This window comes from Cyprinodon tularosa, unplaced genomic scaffold (assembly GCF_016077235.1).
Source record: "Cyprinodon tularosa strain WSP-4 unplaced genomic scaffold, ASM1607723v1 ctg858, whole genome shotgun sequence".
Classification (NCBI taxonomy): domain Eukaryota; kingdom Metazoa; phylum Chordata; class Actinopteri; order Cyprinodontiformes; family Cyprinodontidae; genus Cyprinodon; species Cyprinodon tularosa.
In genome coordinates this window covers 31481-49361 of record NW_024039627.1, presented here as the reverse complement: position 1 = coordinate 49361, position 17881 = coordinate 31481, and the positions used below count along the sequence as shown (strand labels likewise).

Genomic DNA, 17881 nt, shown 5'->3' with positions numbered 1-17881 from the left:
ACAAATGTTGAGGGATCAAAAGACAACGTTGAGGAATGTAATATTACTCTGTTTTCAGACGAATCCACATCTGACACACAGATCTTCATGGTAGAAGCTTTGGGATCTGCTGTGATTGACACTGCCTGTACAAGAACTGTGTGTGGTGAAAAATGGCTTGCAGATTATGTAAGTGGATTGCCTCAGAGAGAATTAATGAAGATTAAAGATGAAAAAAGTGCAAGACCTTTCCGGTTTGGGGATGGAAAACTGGTGCAATCCACAAGAAAGGTGACTATTCCTGCAACAATAGGAAAAACTAAATGCAACATTGAGACAGAAGTAGTTCCAGCAGATATACCGATGCTTTTGAGCAAAACATCACTGAAGAGAGCGAGTGCTGTTTTAGACATTGCTCAAGACAAAGCAATGATGTTTGACCAACCTGTAAAACTTGAACTGACATCTTCTGGACATTATTGTGTAAATTTAAGAAAGGAAAGGATCAATAATGAAAGCCAGTTTAAACAAAGTGAGACACCAAATGATGAAGATGAAATTCTCATTGTGACAGAAAACATGGCAACAAAAGAAAAAAAAAACAGTACTGCTAAAGCTACATAAACAATTTGGACATGCCTCAGTTGACAGACTACAAAAGCTCTTATCTTGCTCTGGCAACACCGATGATGAAAGCATTACAATCCTGAAGAAAATTGTAAAAAACTGTGAAATATGCATCCGGTACAGTAGAGCAAAACCTAAACCTGCAGTGGGTTTACCCATGGCTTCAACGTATAATGAAACTGTAGCGATGGACTTACATGAGTTTGAGCCAGGTTTGTGGTATCTACATGCCATCGACCATTTTACAAGATTCAGTGCAGGGAGCATCATCACCACAAAAAGACCCAAAGAGATAGTGAAGCACTTTATTCACTGCTGGATAAGCGTTCATGGCCCACCACGCAGATTATTCACTGACAATGGAGGTGAATTTAACAACGAAGAAATAAGAGACATGGCTGAACATTTTAACGTTGAGGTTAAAGCCACTGCTGGATACAGTCCATGGAGCAACGGCCTACTGGAAAGACACAATCAGATTCTCACTGAAATGCTACTCAAGGTAAAGAGAGACAACAAATGTGACTGGAAAATGGCTCTGGACTGGGCTTTGATGGCAAAAAACAGCATGCACAATGTACATGGCTACAGTCCATATCAACTTGTTTTTGGTCAAAACCCAAACCTGCCTTCAGTTCTAATTGATAGACCTCCAGCATTGGAAACTGATGTCAACACATGGATGGGTCATCACACTGCAACACTGCATGGCATGAGAAAAGCCTTTGCTGAGGCTGAATGTTCTGAGAGGATCCGAAGAGCCCTCCGAAAACAGCTGCGACCCACAGATGACAAATATGAAACAGGAGACAAAGTCTATTATAAACGTACAGACTGTCAGGAGTGGAAAGGGCCAGGTGTGGTTATTGGCCAAGATGGTGTAGTAATATTCGTCAGGCATGGTGGAACGTATGTCAGAGTACACCAGTCTAGGCTGAGAAAAATGAATGAGACACAAGAGAAACTAGGGGAAAGCGAAAGCAAAAATCCATTTAAAACGGATGACCACTTTTCAAAGACACCAGCAGCGGTACTTGATGAAGAACATGACTTTGAAAGTGAACATGAGGAGGAGATGGCACCAACAAGCAATGAATCACTTGGTGTTGCAGAAAACAGTGAATCCTCCTGTGATCCAGTACAACCTGAAGGGGATGGTCTTCCACTGACACACACAACTGTAAGTGAAGGAATAAAACTAAAAGCTGGACAAGGAATTAAATTTACAGACAAAAAAACAGGTCAAAAATATGCTGAAAAAATAACAAGCCGTGCAGGGAAAGCCAGTGGGAAACACAAAAACTGGTACAACCTAGAATATACTGAGCCAGAGGAAATTGCTGGATCTACAGGATCCATTGATATGGGAAAGGTAAGACACCTCGAAGTGGTTGAAAATGTCAAGACCAATACTTACAACAGAGATGAAATATTAGTAGTGAACGAGGATATTTTCTCACACGCTAAACAAACTGAACTTGAGAACTGGAAAAGAAACAATGCATTTGTGGAGGAAAAAGATGAAGGTCAGAAATGCATATCAACGAGGTGGGTGTGCACACTCAAGAAAACACAAAGAGACATAGTACCCAAAGCAAGACTGGTTGCAAGAGGCTTTGAAGAAATTAACATTCAATAACTTCCTAAGGATTCACCCACTTGTTCCTCTGAACCTCTGAATCTCTAAAGATGGTTATAGCTGTTATATGCCAAAATAAATGGAAGCTGAACTCTATGGACATCAAAGCAGCCTTTTTGCAAGGTAAAGATTTAACACGGGATGTGTATCTCTGTCCGCCTCAAGAGGCAGAGAGCGAAGGAATCGTATGGAAATTAAATAAATGTGTCTATGGCCTGGCAGATGCTTCCTTGTTCTGGTACAACAAGGTGAAAGAAACCATGCAGAAGCTGGGAGGAACTGTGTCAAAAGTTGATCCAGCTGTCTTCTACTGGCAAGATGATTTCTGTAAGGTGACAGGAGTTCTTGCATGCCATGTAGATGACTTTGTATGGGGTGGTTCAGACATGTTTTCTTCAGCTATTATCCCCCAACTGAAAACTGCTTTTCAAGTTGGAAGAGAAGAACATAACAGCTTCAACTACATTGGAATGGAGGTTCATTCTCTGCAGAATGAAATCAGAGTACAACAGCGTGCATACATTAAAAACCTACAGCCCATTCCTATGGATCCCATCAGAGCACCACAGCGGGAGGCTCCATTAACAGACACAGAAATGGACATGTTAAAATCCAAGATTGGACAGATTCTGTGGGTAGCAAGACAGAGCAGACCTGACATCATGTGTGACATATCTATCTTGGCGTCAAACACAAAACATGGTACAATTCAAACATTACACTCTGCAAACAAACTGATCAGAAAACTTAAATCTGAGGAAGTTACCCTTAGATTCCAATGCTTGGGAGACAGCAAATACCACAAGCTAGTGGTGTTCAGCGATTCCTCAATGGGAAATCTCTCAGATGGAGGGACACAAGGAGGACATTTTGTCATGCTGATGGGAGAAGATGGAAAATTTTCACCCATATGCTGGCAATCCAGACGGATTAGGAGAGTGGTACGTAGCACGTTAGCTGGAGAGACTTTAGCACTAGCAGATGGAATTGATAGTGCTGTCTTTCTTGCTACACTCTATTCAGAGCTCATGGTTGGTGATGGCACGCGCAACATCTTACCCATTACCTGTGTAACGGACAACCATTCCCTCCTTGATGCTGTCAAATCCACAAAATGTGTAACTGAAAAGAGACTCCGGCTTGAGATCAGCAGCATCAAAGAACTTATGGGTTCTGGGACAATCCAAGAAATTATATGGACACCTACCAAAGACCAACTTGCCAACTGCCTAACAAAAGTGGGGGCGTCTGCCCTTGGACTGCTGAGAGCCCTAAGTGAAGGGAAATGGCAACTTAAAGATTAAAACAAACAAAAAGACTATTGTTCCTTACATAAGTTAAGTTCAAGTAAATGTAGTTAAAATAAATAAAGTGACTATTGTTCCTTACATAAGTTAAGTTCAAGTAAATGGAGTTAAAATAAGTAAAGTTAGAATGCTAAAATTTCTTTAGCCTGTTATGTGTTCTTTAAAGAAAGAGGGGAGATTGTTAAGTTGTAAGTAGCAGACTGTGCATGTATGAGATGTAAGGAATGGGAGGCGGGGCTAGATCTGGGTTTTCCCTTCTTCATTGTGTGGAATGAGGAGCGCGGGAGCGCATGTTGTAAACTGTTAATGGCGACCATTAAAGTGTGGATATTAACGTCAGCAGTGTGATTATTGAGCCAACAGCGATGATGCCTCCCACCAAAAAAAAAAGAGAAAAAACAGATTTGCCAATGCAGCTGATTCAGCGTCATGTCTGCTAGAAGGTTTGTTGGTCTTTGGTGTGAACGCAGGGAGGATCCATCACACTCAGCTTCTCGCTCACTCTGTGATGGAAATGCAGACTGAAGAAGTTACTCAGAGGTTTTGGATAAGCTGGACGCCACGACTTATGAGTAATTTACACTTAACTCAGAACTTAACTGAACTTAAAAATATGCCAGTATTTTTGCCAGATTTTCCGTACGTCAGGCATATGCTGGTCTAAATTTTCAATGTGTGACAGCCGCTTAACATATGCGTTTCTTCTGACTGTAAACGGCATTTGTGTTTTGGAGTGTTCCTGCCAGTGTTGAAAAGATTAGGAGATGGCAAAAACCACGAAAATATTTGTAACATGAAATCTTGCCTGTAACTATAATGTTCCTTTCACACTGAAAAACAAATGATGCATCATTTTCTGAAAATTTTTTATTTTTTATTTTTTCCTGAATTGCGGTCTAGTGATTTATTTTTACCAATCAATTAATCTGTCAATTACTTTATTCGATTAATAATCTGATAGCAAAAGGTTCCTTAAAGAAGACTTTTTATAAAATTACCCCCGGTAAAGCTCAAACTTTTCCCCTTTTAGAAAAGTTTATGCAAGTTTTAGAGTCTATACTCCAGTTAACGATTAATTGATTACTAAATTAGTAGATGATTATTTCAATAATTGATTAATCCAACTGTTTCAGCCGTATTGCGTTTCACAGATCATTCTCTTTGCTTCAAGCCCCCAAAAAAAGGCAGTTTCTCAAATTACAGGAAGATGAGTACGGACTCAGGTCCTCGCCAAGTATATTCTTGAGAAGAACACATGAAAGTATGGGAAGATCGTGAGCATGCAGCATAAATATGGTTCAATTGGAGCTGCAGGGTACTTGTGACGTCACCACGTGCTCGGCTAGTCTGGAAATGCATTTCGCCTCCTGTTATTAATAATAAACACAAATCAAATGCCAAATCAAATGTCAATTGCCAAAAAAATATATAACTCACAATCAGAGCCAGGGGATCTTCACACAAAGCTATGCAGAGAGAGGACTGCTGCAGACGGGCTAACGATAGCCCTGGCTGCTGCAGACGGGCTAACGATAGCCCTGGCTGCTGCAGACGGGCTAACGATAGCCCTGGCTGCTACAGACGGGCTAACGTCAGGTTAGACTTGAAAGTCTGTGGTTTGCATCGGTCCTCTAAACGTCGGAAATATAAATGAAAAATTCGCCACCTTGAGTTGAAACTGTCAAGCAGGTTATAGAAGCTAATTTTATTGGATGACAGTGAAATAAATGAAGCCTTGTCCCCATTTGGCCACACAAATGACTGGAAACAGGTCAGGCAAGTGAAGGCGCAAGAACAAGGCGAAAAGGTCAACAGGAATCAGGGTTTGTTTCCAATGAAAGTTTTTTTCTAGTGATTGTAAAACAACCAAGAGCCATGGAAATAGAAGTCCAGTTAATTTGATTAAAGGCGATGCATCATTGACTATATCTTGTCCACCATGAAATGTTTCTCTTGGTTGAATGTATATAACTTCAGATTTAAATGGCAAACTGCCACTAGCATGAGCCGAGTGGGGTTTAACTTTAATCACGCAAACCTACCTGATAAACGGCCCAGAGGCAGTTTTCTCGTCTCCCTCGGAGGTTTGAACGTTCCTGAGAATGATTTGCTGTTGTAGTTCAGTTATATTCAGGCACACACCCCCCCCTTTTCTTTCCCCCTACAGCCCGGAGATGACATTGTTTTCATGGCACAAACATTGGAAAAAGCCTTTTTGCAGAAATTGTCTCAAATGCCAAAGGATGAAGTGGTTGCTAAGACGTCTTCACTTGAGCCAGAGAAAGTGAAAAAAAACAACACAGGTGGGGGGAAAAACGTGGCAGTACATGTGAAAAAACCTTCAAAGAACATAATCCTGGTTATGTTAACAATTCCCGTTTCCTGGAAGCAGATGCAGGAAAGCACAAGAGTCGTTTGTCAGAGCTTGTTTTCCATCAGATGGTAACAGTTCACCCTCCACATGTGGCTCAAATGGACCCAACCAATCCACAGTCTGCAAAAACACACAGAACTGTAAGCGTTAAATCTCCTGATATTACGATAGCCTGAGTGTAGATTTGAATGATGATACAGACTTCTGCTATCTGAATATGCAGATAAAAAAAACCTGTAAGAAGAGAGCTGACATGGCAATACCCACTACCTCTGTATGCCCAAACCCTGAGGTAACCCCTGACGAGGATCCTTCCAAAGCTTGCTTGTTGCTGTCCAGAACAAGCGGCAAAAGACACATTAAGCCTCCTAAGAAAGATTTGGCTGATTTTGAGCACAAGAGGGTCAAAATGACAGAACAGCTGAGGTACTGTAGCAATATCCTGAAAGAGATGCTCTCCAAAAGGCACTATGCGTATGCCTGGCCCTTCTATACACCAGTGGATGCCGTGGCTTTGGGTCTGCACGACTACCATGACATAATCAAGCAGCCTATGGACCTGAGCACCATCAAGGTAAAACTACTGAAAAAAATCTAAACGTACGTAGAAAGCCAATAACTATACACGTTTAAAAGCTCCAGGTTCTTTCCTACCTGAGGTTTCCTTTTTTTTTTTCCTAGAAAAAAATGGATCATCAAGAATATTCAGACCCCAAGGAATTTGCAGCTGATGTGCGCCTGATGTTTTCAAACTGCTACAAATACAACCCGCCGTCGTATCACGTGGTTCTAATGGCAAGAAAACTGCAGGTGTGCTTTTCGTTCTGATTTTTGGATGCTGCTTTACGGAAGAGGATTAGGGCCACTGGAAAAAAAAAGAAAAGTTAACTGATTTTTTTTTTAATTTTATTTCAGTATAGTATGGGAAAAAAGTCAGAATTCTGACTTTTTTCTCAGAATTCTGACTTTTTTTCTCAGAATTCTGAGAATTAAACTTAAATAAAATTTAAAAATCAGTTTACTTTTTTTTTTTTTTTCCAGTGGCCCTAATCCTCTTCCGTACTGCTTGGAGGTGGTATGCTGGGAATAATCTGGCATGACTTTTATTTTTTTCCTGTTTCTTTTGGCAATTTTTCTGTCTATCATAGTCCAAAATGCAATACAAAAATGAGTAAAAATGTGTTAAGTGTAACTAACCTTTATTTGTGGGTAAATAAGATCTGCCAATGGAATGACTATTTTTTGCCATTGAAATAAGTAATACTATTGGATATTATGCACTTATCATATTTCTTTTTTTTTTTGCATTCTAATTTTGGTTAGTAAAGCAGAGGAGATGATTGTGCAATTTGACCATAAATATAGCTTTTAGTTGTTTGCCGTGAATATTGCCCCATCAATATTGCAAGCAAAGAATATGGTTTAGTTGAAATAAAAAACAAAAAATGCAATCCAGAAATGAAACTTGGAAAAACATAATTATAGATTTATTTATTTATGTATTTTTTGGGGGGATTTTCAAACTGCTTTCTTTTCCAGGGTCAACAGCAGGTATTATTGTTGGACTTGCAGGGATGAGAATGTGATCAGTGAAATTCTATTAAAGAACACAATTCATAAAACTTGATCTGTAAAGTAAATTTTTGGAAAAATTATGCGTATTGCTTCTTAAAACCCACCCAGTCACCGTCAACCATTTTTAAAGCATTTACAATCAACAACTCAACGCTTGTGACACCCAAAGCAAAGCCCCGCAGCTCTGGAACTGTTATAATTAGAGGTCTGAAATTTTCTGCAGTTCTGGTTGACATGATGTAGAACTAATGTAATGCAATGAAACATGCCGATTCTCAAGCATGTTTTCTATTACTGTTGTTCAAAAAAGACCTATTATTTTAAGAAACTAGGTGTTAGCTCTCAAAATGTATCACACATGTAATTTGGGCTTACAGATCCTCAGTTATTTGCTTTTCCATTTGGGTATGCAAAAAAAGGCAAGGATTACCCTAAATTAGGTCGGTGTTAGGTTAAAAATAAAATATAAAAACAATTTTGGGGAAAAAAATGAAAATAAAGAAAAACAGTAAAGATGCATTCAGAAGCTATTTTTTTTTTTTTGTTAAGCAGTTTTTCAGAGTTTTCAGAGATTTCAGCAGCTATATGTTTGCTTAAAGGAGAAGTCTGGTTACATTCAGAATTTAAACTTCTAAAAGAACTTTAATTATGTAATTATTACATAATGATCACTGTTTTTAATTCAGAGTAATTTTCATCTGAATGTGCTTTACTGGAGGAATCCATGTTTTTCAAAGAACACTACTGCCACCTAGTGGTTAGTGACGTCACGGTGCGGTATCGGCTGTTGATCAAGTCCCAGTGCTGTATCTGGTGTTTGTCACAAGGCGCTATTATCCAAGTCATCTTGAAAACATTCTTCTTCCAAATGTTGGCTACATATTACGGGTTTTTTCTCTGGCCAGAAGTTCGATGGCAAATCCTCCCTCTTCAAGTTGGCGATCCACACGATAAACCATCCGTTGAGGATCGTGAAATAAAAAGGTGAAATACCTTCCTTTTTCCAGCATCCAGCTGCCATGCACGTGGGCATTGTCAGTTTCACTATGGCTCTGGTGAATTTCAATGGTGAAGTCCTCTGGAAATCTTCAATAATTGTTGTTGATTGCAGATGTGTCTAGTAGTTCCCATTGATTTCGCTTGTAAAGCGGGGAGAATGGCGCTAGGCTTACTGCACCGTGACGTCACTGCTGGAAGATGGCAGGAGAGAGGGGTTACTATATTTGGGCAAAAACGGCCGCTCCCAGACTCGGTGATCACGATGAAAATGATTGTTTTAATTTTTTATTGAATGAACGCTAAATTCATTAACTCACCCCGAAAGTATGAGTATATATATATATATATATATATATGTATAAAGTGTATATATATATATATATATATATATATATATATATATATATATATATATATATATATATATATATATATATATATATATATATATATAAAAATAATGATCCATTGATTATTCCTTGCTAACTGGTCTTCTCCTTTAAAACAATAAAAGAACAGAATTACTCCTTCCAAAGTGCAGGTGGCGATTTCTTTAAACATAACAGTGATTATGGCTGTTGATCCTGCCTGGTGCAAAAATTGTTTTCAGACTCAAAAAGGACAACGTAAAGACCATGGGGTTTTATTAGTATAGTACATGACCAACACAGTTCTTGTTTCTCTTCAAACTTCAAGCAACGGCTTTAATAAACAAGATCTAATGAGTCATAGAAGTTATTCGGCCTTGATTTTATTTCCATGTTGACATCCTACCTAATCCCCTCTGCACAGCAAATTATACAGCTTACTGGAACTTAAACAGATTTTCCAATAGTATTAGATTGATTGGCTGATCATTTAATCTCTTTTCTGATTTTTTAACAGGACATCTTTGAAAGCCGTTATATGAATATTTTCCAAGAGCCTAAAGGGAGCTCAGTGTCGCTCCAGTGTGGTAACCATGAGAAACCAGGCGAAGTTGGAAGTCCCTCATCCTCCGAGAGCTCAGACAGTATGAACTCGTCCGAGTCGGATAGGTCGTCGGATGAGGTCGCCATGCAGCTGGCTCAGCTGGAGGACAGGGTTGGCATCACTGGAGCATCAAGTTCACAGATTTCTGCTGATTTTTCTCTAACTCTCTGGTCCTCCTGGCAGCTGAAGGAAGTCGGAGAGCAGCTAAAGAGGCTTTCCGAAGCACCTCTGAAGCCCGGGAGGAAAGCAAAACGGAAAAAGAAAAAGCGATCCAATGAAAAGGGTCTCGCTCGTCTTAAAAAAAATATTTCTGCCAAATACAACTCCATACTACAGATAATTTCAAAATACAAGAACAACTCTGCGTAAGTATAAAAAAAAAAAGCTAATGTAGCATGGTTTTTGTTTGTCCTTGAGCTAGAACTGAACTCCATTGTGAAAATAATATAATTTGACATTTAAATATGATTTCTCTGCGACTTTTGAAAGGTTTAAACATTTATATAAATGTACTCTGTATCAGACCATATTGTCCCAAAATGTAGAAAATTACTATTTTAAAAAAAATCTAAATAAATAAATCTAAATAAAAAATGGATGACGGAGTAGACTCATCCATGACCTCCGACACCAAACTCTCCTCCTCTTGCATGTTTCCTCTGTCCATAGCGTTCCTTGACAGCGTCGTTTCTAAGTCACCAATTTAGTGCTACTTGGTCCCAATGGAATTTCCCATTGGGAACCTACTAGCACTAAGTTGCTAACTGGTTAGCAAGATGCTTCCGAGAAACCAGCCACAATCAGACTAGCTTGCGAACCTTCCGCCACAACGATCCCGCCCCTTGATAAACGACCAATCACATTCACTGTATTGACTCGTGTAAAGTTGTGCACAACTTGGGGAAAAAAATCGGAAATGCAACGGTTGAAACAGCCGTTTCCCTACGACTCTAAAGGCTGTATTTGTGGTTTCCAGGCATGGAGGTTACGAGGTTTCATCGATGCCGCTGACTAGTCAGGAGAAGTTACAGTTAAAGTCGGGTATTGACAACCTGCCCAGTGAAAAACTGATGGATCTCATGAACCTGATTAAGAGCAGGGAGCCGTGTGCAGGAAGGTCTGCATCCAGAGACTTTGAAGTTGACTTGGAAAATCTCAAAACTTCCACACTGAGAGACTTACAGCAGTTTGTGGCTTCTGGTCTGAAAAAGCACAAGAATAGCAGAAACAGTAAGTTCACCTCCTGGCTTTACTTACCCAGGAAGCAGAGAGGAAATATGGATCGATCTTTTTCCTTGATTTTGCTCCACATATCACTGACTGCCCATTGCTCTCTGATCTGTTTGTGAGAAGGTAAAAGTTTTAACCCCAAAGGAGGACTGAAGATGGAAAGGGCAAAGGGAGGAGGAAAAGGTTTAAGCAGGAACAAGAAGAAACCAAAGCTGTTTGGTAGGACTGGATCAATCCAACACATTTCATGCATCTGCTTCCTAATTTGAGTCAATGTCTAGTTTTAAAATGTCTGTTTTCTTTTTATTTTTTTTATTACTGTGGCCTGTTGAAGTGGATGCTTCTGCTAACCACAGCCACCGGTCACCGTCCAGCAGCAGCAGCAGCAGCAGCTCCTCATCATTCAGCTCTTACACCAGCAGCTCTAGTAGTTGTAGCTCTAGTGATGACAGCGACACTGAATCAGGTTAGCCTAACTCTGCTTTTTGGTGTTAGCGCCACATTACACGTCTTGGTTTCTTACTCTGGATAGATGATGGGGACCTACTCTTGTTTTTTTTTGTTTTTTTAAATACATAAATACAGAAAAATACTTAAAGCTACAACTTTTTTATTAAATCAATACATTTTTCAAAAGCTCTAAAGAGAGAGACTTGTCTAGAATGGTGCAGAATACAAGGATTCATTATTAGTAGGGCTGGGTATTGTTCAAAGATTTTCGGTTCCGGTACCAATACCGATACCTTCACTTCGATACCGGTTCCTGAACGATACTTTTTTCGATACCAGTTTTATAATATCAATTCGAAGAAAAAGAAAATTACACAACATAAAAAAGTACAAATCTTAAGTTTTATTTTAAGCTCTGTTTTTCCATTTACATTTTTCCTCTTACATAAAAAAAAAATCAGTGTCTAATATTCACTGTTACATTGTGAGGACCTTTTTACTTAGGAGTTTTCCTTTAGAAAAATTACCATGTCTGACAAACAAGCCCGTTGAATGGGATCCTACTGACAGCGCACCGCTGGTATGTGGGGGTCTGAGCGGCTCTGACTAGAAATATTGGAAGGCTGATATGGATGAACTGACTGCACTGATTAAGTTTTCAAGTGGATTTTCCCACTTAAAAACATAATAAAACTACTTTATTCCCACTGATCACAGCAAATATAGCTGCAAGGCAAAGAAAGGATAGAGTAGCTCTGCCCAATGCGCGTCAGACACACTTTTCAACCGCGCAGCCAGAGCAGCAAAGCTTCTTCAGCCGCGCGTCATAAACTGGTACAAGCAGCAAAAAGGAAGCAGCAGACAGTTTGAAAGCAGCATTATTCACTCCGCTCTGGCTTTGCTCCGCCCACGGGCTGCTGAGAGGAGGATGGTCGCGCCGGCTGCGGTCCGCTCTTCTTGCAGTCAAACACCGAGCAACTTTCTGCTCTTACATTGTTTCCGTGCACGATGTATTGCATTGCACACTATTGGCATCAGTCTTAATAAAGTGAAGCTGCACTTTTGACCTGGGGGGCATTTTAAAGGGGTTCCACGACGCTCACAACCAGTTCACAACAGATGCACATGAACCCCGGCTGTAGGCGTGACCACCTGTGTATTTTTTCTGGATGACGCAATCACGTTAAGTGTTACAGCCAATCACCGAAACTTGGTACTGAAAAACGAGGCAAGTTTCGATACTCTTTAGAACCGAAGCATTTCGGTCAGTACCATAAAAGAACCGAAGTTCGGTACCCAGCCCTAATTATTAGGGATGTGGGAAAAAATTGTTTTGGCATTATATCATGATATTTGACTGCCTGATATATCGATCTTTTAGTTTCCAGTGTCTGAGATAAATTCTGATATAAAATGATGTATGGTCTTTTCATTCATCTGAGTGAAATCTGGTTGCACAGGTGGGCAAAGTTGATGAGCATAGCTCGACCCATCTGACTGATAAACAAAAAGGCATTAGGTGGATTAAAGCCGGGCATACACTGTATGATTTTTTTATTTTTATTTTTTTTGCCCTTTGCAGGCCGATTTTCCAGTCGTGTGAGAATTTTTCGTTCGTTCCAACTTTCAGCCTAATTGTGCGTTGGGGTTGGTGTAGTCTACAGGGGGCACCGAGGGGGTAAAAAAAATGATGAAACAATAAAATTGCTTAATAGATCATTCCTACTTTATGTCTTTTGGGGTGCATGTAATCCTGCAGTTTGGAAAACGATCCTATAAGCAAAATTTGCTTTTAGAACCAATAATCTAACTAGGACTGCAACTAACGATTATTTTGGAAGTCCATTATTCTGTCTATTATATTTTCAATTAATAGGCAAAGGTTCCTTAAAGAGTTTTTTTTTTCATGAAATTAAACCAGGTGAAACTTCAACTTTTCTACTTGAGGAGTTCTGGAGGTCTGTGTTTATATATATATTTGTTTACAATCTTTGCATAATTACTGCTCTAAGTTGGTTGCTCTGTCAGCTAAGGGCATTTTTTAGCGTCTCTATACTCCAGTTAACAATCTAGTTAGTTGACAATTATTTCAATAATTCGATTACTCACAATTAAGCCGATTAATTGTTTCAGCCCTAAAAGTGATATTTACCTTAACAGACGGATTGTTTTTTTTTTTTTTTTTTTACACTTCCAGACATGAAGAAAAGATCTAAAGATTCCTGTCAAAAAGTCCACCAACAGGTAAAAAAATTTGCTCACAGATCAACAACTGGCTCGGCTGCAGTAACTGATGAATGTTGATCCTCAGAATCCAGACAATAAGCTGGTATCAGCAAAGACCTCCATCAGAACCGGTCATCCTCTGCTGCCCCTCAGCTCCATGGTTCCAGAAAGCTTCTATGCTCCAAGCCAGTCTGGTCAGTCTTTTCTCTTTAGCCTGTTTCCTGTTCTGGGTGTAAAACTGTCCAAAAGAACACAGGGAAAAATGTTCTGGAGCAAAAACATTTTAGGATTTACTTTTTAAGGTGTGAAATGAGGAAAACACCCCAGAGCCATTTTAAAACCATTAAGATGTTTTTCATATTCTTTGTCAAGAGAACCTGTTGGTTCTGTTCTGGTTTTGTTCTCTGGATTGTGCATAAACCTTTTTTTTCTCCCCTCAGTCTGTGATTAATGGTGTAATTTACTGTCAGCAGATTTTTCTACGCTTTTATCCCCCATGGCTTCTCCTGGAGAGCTGAAGGACCTGACCGCGGCCATATTCCAGGTAGTTCATTCTGGCCTGATAAAGGCCTTTTTAGAAGGTAGGGAAACTTTGCTGGCGCAGAAATGGCATCTCTCTCTGTATAACCCTTCAACAGGGTCCAGTGCTGTCCCCTCTCACAGGCAGCCCACTGCTGTTCAAAGAAGAGACGGGGTGCTGTAAGCTTCTCGTCTAACACCATTTCTAACGTCGGCTTTTTTAGGCTTGTGCAAAGATTCTGTTTTTTTAAGGTCTCTTATAACAGATTTCAGGAACCTTGAAGATTTTCCTGACCCTCAGGAGAGCAACATAGCTGACAGTCAGACTACATCTACATATACTGAGGAGGACAAATCTCAGATCCCTAAAAAGGTTGGACATATTTTTTTTTTCAACCTTGTTTTTATTAAAGTTTTTCTTGCAAAGCAGAAGCAACAGGAGTAACGGCAAACAAAGCACAGAGTGCATAACAAATACAGACATTCAGGCGTCATAAACATCGTATTGTGGAAGCATATTTTTCTTTGGCCTATATGTACCTTTCCTCTGCCTAAATAGGCGTGATTGTTCATAAGTCTTGTACCAGTCTGTACACTGGAGTTAAGATTGGGTACGATGGAAAGCAGTTGCCTCTCTACTCTAGACATGGTTGAAGGATGGGTCATGAGAGATAAGAATCACCCAGCCTCCTTCGTTCCATGAACGGGAGACCTGTTCTTAGTGTTTATCTGGCTAAAATGTATGTCTTTGATGAATTGAATTGTTGTTTCTTGGGAATAACCAAATGTTGAAGTGTAAGAAAGCTCTTTATGCAGGGGGTGGGTTCGTTCCCCTGGGGGGATTGTGTCTGATTTTGTAAGGAATAAATGTATGTATGGAAATTCCTCAGAGAGCTCCATCTCTCCGTCCGAGGACGTTAAATAAATTTGAACCTTATTTGTTGCAACAAATGCCTTCGCCTCAGCTTCCTAACTCAAAAATACACTGCATGGCCAAAAAATAAGTCGCCGCCTGGATTCAAGTAAGCAAATAGGTACAAGCCTCCTATTGGATAATTACAGTTATCTTTCAGCTGGCAACAAGTTATTTAACCCCAACTGGTGCAATGACTTGCTTCTCATTTCCTAAACAACCATGTGGAAAGACACATCCCGTGGTCGTGGATAAGATGTTAGTCTGTTTGAGAAGGGTCAAATCATTGGAATGCATCAAGCAGAGAAAACATCTAAAGAGATGCAGAAACTACTAAAATTGGGTTAAGAACTGTCCAACACATTATTAAAAACTGGAAGGATAGTGGGGACCCATCATCTTCAAGGAAGAAATGTGGCCGGAATAAAATCCAGAATGATGGTGATCGGCAATCACTTAAACGAGTGGTGAGATCAAATCAAAAAAACAACAACAGTAGAACTCAGGTCTATGTTTAATACTGAAAGTAAGAGCTTTTTCACACGCACAATGCAAAGGGAACTCAAGGGATTGGGACTGAACAGCTGTGTAGCCGTAAGAAAACCACTAATCAGTGAGGCTAACCGGAAAAAAAGGCTTCAATTTGCTAGGGAGCATCAAGGTTGGACTGTGGAGCAATGGAAGAAGGTCATGTGGTCTGATGAGTCCAGATTGACCCTGTTCCAGAGTGATGGGCCAATCAGGGTAAGAAGAGAGGCAGGTGAAGTGATGCACCCACCATGCCTAGTGCCTACTGTACAAGCCTGTGGGGGCGGAGTTATGATCTGGGGTTGCTGCATTGGGTCTGGTCTAGGTTCAGCAACAGTATGTGCTCAAAGAATGAGGTCAACTGACTACCTGAATATACTGAATGACCAGGTTATTCCATCAATGGACTTTTTCTTCCCTGATGGCACAGGCATATTCCAAGATGACAATGCCAGGATTCATCGGACTCAAATGGTGAAAGACTGTGGTGGCCAATCCATGTGTGAAAATGATGTGTCATGCTCCCTGAACCAGAGTCCAGACCTCAACCCCATTGAGAATCTTTGGGATGTGCTAGAGAGGGCTTTGCGCAGCGGCCAGACTCTACCATCATCAATGCAAGATCTTGGTGAAAAATTAATGCAACACTGGATGGAAATAAATCTTTTGACATTGAAGAAGCTCATCGAAACAATGCCACAGCGAATGCATGCCGTAATCAAAGCTAAAGGCGGTCCAACAAAGTATTAGTGAATGACCTTTTTTTTGAATGACCTTTTTTTGTGGCGACTTTTTTTTTTTTTTGGCGAGGCAGTGTATATAAAACAAAAACAAAGAAAGAAAAAAACAAAAACAAAAAACAAATGTCAACAAAATAAGAAAAACAAAATCGAGACCAAAAAATATAAAATAATATTCACTCAAATATGATAGCTTGTCACACTATAACCCTCGGTCTTTTCCCAGGCCAGGTCCATAAGCCCTGGCCTCAACCTGCAAGATTTGGAGACATAAAGGTAGTCCAGAAATGGGTCGCAGGTCCGATAGAATACAAAGGGTTTGTCCTTTTAATGCCATAGAAAAAGCCTAAAATGTAACAATACCAGTCACAGTTTGTTTCCACTGATTTAGAGTAGAGGTGTTGTCAGTGATCCAGATTAGCCAAGATACATTCCAGGGCACAAATATGCAGAATGTGTAAAAGATCTTTGTGGTGAAAACCAACTGGCAGGTCATCCTCCAGTCCTTTTAGGCAAGTCCTTGCACTCAGATGTAGATGACACTTGGATATTAGACTTAACTGTTATACTCCAAAACTGTTGGATATTAAAACTCCATAAACAATGAATAAATGAACCTACACCAGATTAACATTTATTACAGAGCTCTGAAAGGTTTGGATTAAATCTGTGTCTGTCTACAGGAGTGATAAAAAGCCTAGAAAAAATCATAAATTGCTTCTCCTATGCAGTTAGACACTAGGACCCTGGAGGGCTGGTCACACAGAGCATCCCAGTCCTCAGGCTTAACTGCACCTCAGTCAGATTCCCATAAGGTTGGAAATGTTCTAACTTAACATCAAAATTTTTAAAATCGGAAAGAATGTTTTTTTTTCTTCTTTTTTTTGTCAGGACATTATCCTGAAAAATGCAGTGTCTTGGGCAAAGTTGGGGAAACAGTCGGTCCCTCCTGCTGCTATCAAAGCCTCTAAAGAGAGTTTTCAGCTGTTCCGTAAGGCCGCCATAGAGAAGGAGGAACGGGAGAAGGTGCAGAAGAGGAAACAGTCGGATACAACCATAGAGACGGAGCCCGCTGAAAGGAGCAGGTGGCCACTATAGACACAATTCTATGGAGGGAAATTTGAGCCTTTGTTGCAAATGCAAAACATATTTACCTGCAACAGCTTTAAGTTTTATTTTTTTAAATGACTATTTTTCAGATTGAGTTTATGAATTGCATTCTTCAAACAAACATTCACCAGATCACGTCCTCTGCTCTGGGGGCGGGCTTTCCTCTGGACTGTAGAGTGAAGACGCATTTTTATTGGTCTTGGGGGAGTTGGCAACATTTGATTGTTCAGGTGCAGAGCATGTGAGTGGGACGTGGAACGAGCTGTGGAGCGGAAGAAATATGGTGGAGCGCACTAAGGCCGGAGCGAGGATTTCGCTTCACTTCGCTATGAAATAAATTAATAACTAAACAGGAAACGCATAGCAACACGAATAAAGCGAGGTGTTACGTTCACAGCTGGGAAATAGTGCGATAATTTAACAGCCAGTTATATAAGACAATCCACACGTATCGGTCACATCATTAAATCAAACGCTGTGTGTCCCAGGACCCTGGCATCATTACAGGAAGAAAAAAATGTCAGAGAATGCCTTCTCTTGAAATTTTGAGTGAGCGTGGAGCGATTTCGCTAACCTGACTCCGCCAGATGGATTTGCTCCGCATATCCATCTGGAAACCTTCCGTTGAAGTAATTTTGGGAAGAGGCGAAAATACTGGTTAGCTGATAGACCTTTTTCACACTTCCGGGTTTT

The 17881-nt window shown here is 40.1% G+C and overlaps 1 protein-coding gene and 1 long non-coding RNA gene across 2 annotated transcripts in view; both read left to right on the top strand.

Moving 5' to 3' along the window:
• LOC119775211 (bromodomain testis-specific protein-like) overlaps positions 1-17881 on the top strand; it is a 28077-nt gene that overhangs the window by 7402 nt on the left and 2794 nt on the right. Inside the window, exons 4-16 of the mRNA XM_038273104.1 lie at positions 5720-5855; positions 5945-6066; positions 6150-6500; positions 6608-6736; positions 9386-9583; positions 9656-9837; positions 10449-10702; positions 10826-10921; positions 11037-11168; positions 13852-13922; positions 14017-14077; positions 14164-14270; positions 16970-17163. Of these exons, the coding sequence (XP_038129032.1) occupies positions 5720-5855; positions 5945-6066; positions 6150-6500; positions 6608-6736; positions 9386-9583; positions 9656-9837; positions 10449-10702; positions 10826-10921; positions 11037-11168; positions 13852-13922; positions 14017-14077; positions 14164-14270; positions 16970-17163 (2033 nt within the window). The remainder of the gene's footprint in view (positions 1-5719; positions 5856-5944; positions 6067-6149; positions 6501-6607; positions 6737-9385; positions 9584-9655; positions 9838-10448; positions 10703-10825; positions 10922-11036; positions 11169-13851; positions 13923-14016; positions 14078-14163; positions 14271-16969; positions 17164-17881) is intronic.
• Positions 13341-13923, top strand: LOC119775210. The gene is made up of 3 exons (XR_005279623.1): positions 13341-13396; positions 13464-13572; positions 13852-13923. It is a non-coding gene; the product is annotated as an uncharacterized LOC119775210 (long non-coding RNA).